The sequence below is a fragment of the Vitis riparia genome, chromosome 1, assembly GCF_004353265.1.
Source record: "Vitis riparia cultivar Riparia Gloire de Montpellier isolate 1030 chromosome 1, EGFV_Vit.rip_1.0, whole genome shotgun sequence".
NCBI lineage: Eukaryota > Viridiplantae > Streptophyta > Magnoliopsida > Vitales > Vitaceae > Vitis > Vitis riparia.
The window spans coordinates 17,907,705-17,909,772 of record NC_048431.1 but is presented as its reverse complement, the minus strand read 5'-3'; the positions used below and the strand labels follow the sequence as shown (position 1 = coordinate 17,909,772).

General features: G+C 40.3%; 1 protein-coding gene across 1 annotated transcript; it reads left to right on the top strand.

Moving 5' to 3' along the window:
- The first annotated feature begins 508 nt into the window (after positions 1–508).
- Positions 509–1,295, top strand: LOC117921748 (basic leucine zipper 43). Its single transcript, XM_034839711.1, has one exon. The coding sequence runs from the start codon at positions 546–548 to the stop codon at positions 1,131–1,133; it is 588 nt and encodes a 195-aa protein (XP_034695602.1). The 5' UTR covers positions 509–545; the 3' UTR covers positions 1,134–1,295.
- The last annotated feature ends 773 nt before the right edge of the window (positions 1,296–2,068 follow it).

Here is a 2,068-nt window from a genome sequence, read left to right as displayed (position 1 = left end):
ACGCCACTTCTCATTTTGCTTTCACTGCTCTCATCTTCTGAACCATTCCCCATCAAAATAATTGACATCCCCACATTGCAAACTTTCTTATTCTGAGCATTATATGTGGCCTCTACAATTTGAAGATCTCAGAATATAATCCATTTATATATATATATATATATATATGGAAATGAAGAGTAGTCATGCATAATATATAGATATATATATACATGTTACCATCCCATGACCTTTGCTCGTGGGCTTTTATTCATAAGAATGCTAAAAAGTAGGTCATAGATAATTTTGGATACACATCTAATCACTACATGCATACATTCCACACACATATATGACGTGTTGTTCCAATAATTTGATTGAATTTTGCACTTGGTAATTGTAAGCCCCTGACACTGTTCTTCTTTGTTGCTGAAACTGGCCCACCTCTCTTAAACCTTTTTCTCCTATAAATTCCCTCCATTCCTCATGCTGTCGTCTCCTATCCTCTCAACAATCTCTGCAAGTAATCCTTTCAGGTATCTCCTCTCTAAAGTTCAAGTCCAGCCATGCTTCCAGGTGAATTCACAGGAATCCACTATATGGCTCCTGAGAATCCAACTCCCTTTCCTGCCAACTTCGGCATGACGTATGGCAACACGCCAACCCTCCATTTTGGTGGATATTTAAGCAACCTAACCACTTCTCAGATCCCTCCTATTCATGAATTCACCCCACAGTCGTCAAGCCTGAGCAATAACTCTACTTCAGATGAAGCCGAGGAGCATCAACTCAGCATCATAGATGAAAGGAAGCAGAGAAGAATGATATCTAATAGAGAATCTGCTCGCAGGTCAAGGATGCGGAAACAGAAGCACCTGGATGAGCTCTGGTCGCAGGTCGTCCGTCTCAGAAATGAGAATCACAGCCTCATAGACAAGTTGAACCATGTGTCGGAGTGCCATGACCGGGTTCTTCAAGAGAATGTGAGGCTCAAGGAAGAAGCTTCTGACCTCCGCCAAATGCTTACGGACCTCCGAATAGGCAGTCCTTACACCACGTTGAGAGAGTTGGAGGGGGTTTCCTGCAACACAGCCCATCTCAGAGCTGAGTCCTCCAACCAATCCATCACTAGCTCCATAGACCTGCTTCATTGAGATTGGCCGGGGTTGCCTTTTTCCTATTTACTACTTTTATGTTCCTTCTGTTACTATGACTATGACTATGAGTGCTAGCTAATGAGTCTTTGCCTTCACTCCCATCTGTATGAGAGATCTAAAAACAGATTACAATAACAGCTTTTAACCATCATTTTCCAACCTTCAGCTTATAAATTATAGTCTCATACATTCACCAACAAAGCAAATTCTCAAACCACTGTTCACCAATCTTAATTCTCGCCGCATATGGAGCCAAAAATCATGTGAAAATGATATTTCCAATGGCCTCCGTAGTGAGAAATAAAGACTTGTCCATCATGATTCATGACTTTTTCTCTTGGTGGAACATTTTGGAAACCCCACCACCCTGGACTGTTCATATTCGCCTGAGAGCCATGGATCAGACAAGCAACATCAAAGAATAAATTAAAAGATTAAAAAAACGATACCCCAAGATCAGCACCGGTAGGAAAATAAAATTAATATATTAGTGAGGTGTAATTGAGATTATATATGGATGACGTTGAAAAAGAGGTGATATTGGGAGCAGGTGAGCCTTGATGGGAACAGGCTCCAGTAACTCCGAAGGGGAGGCCCCATGGCCCCCCCATGGGCAAAGTCCATTGTGAACACAGTAGCAAGAGCAATTGGACAATTTGTGGTGGAGGTGCTGGTGGTAGTGGCTCATAATACATGTAACTCCCATAACAACCAAAAACATTTGAAAAGGCTATCCACTAACACGCCCAACTACTGTATTTAGCTTTTTGAGAAGCCATTCATGCTTTGTCTAACTTGTCTGCTTCCTCAATAATTATGTTATTATTTATACCATTAAAAGATAGTATTTGAATGATAAAAAAATTATTTGAAAATTATATTTTACACAAGGATTCATATTTTGTGTTATTTTTCATGGAAGTGTATACGAT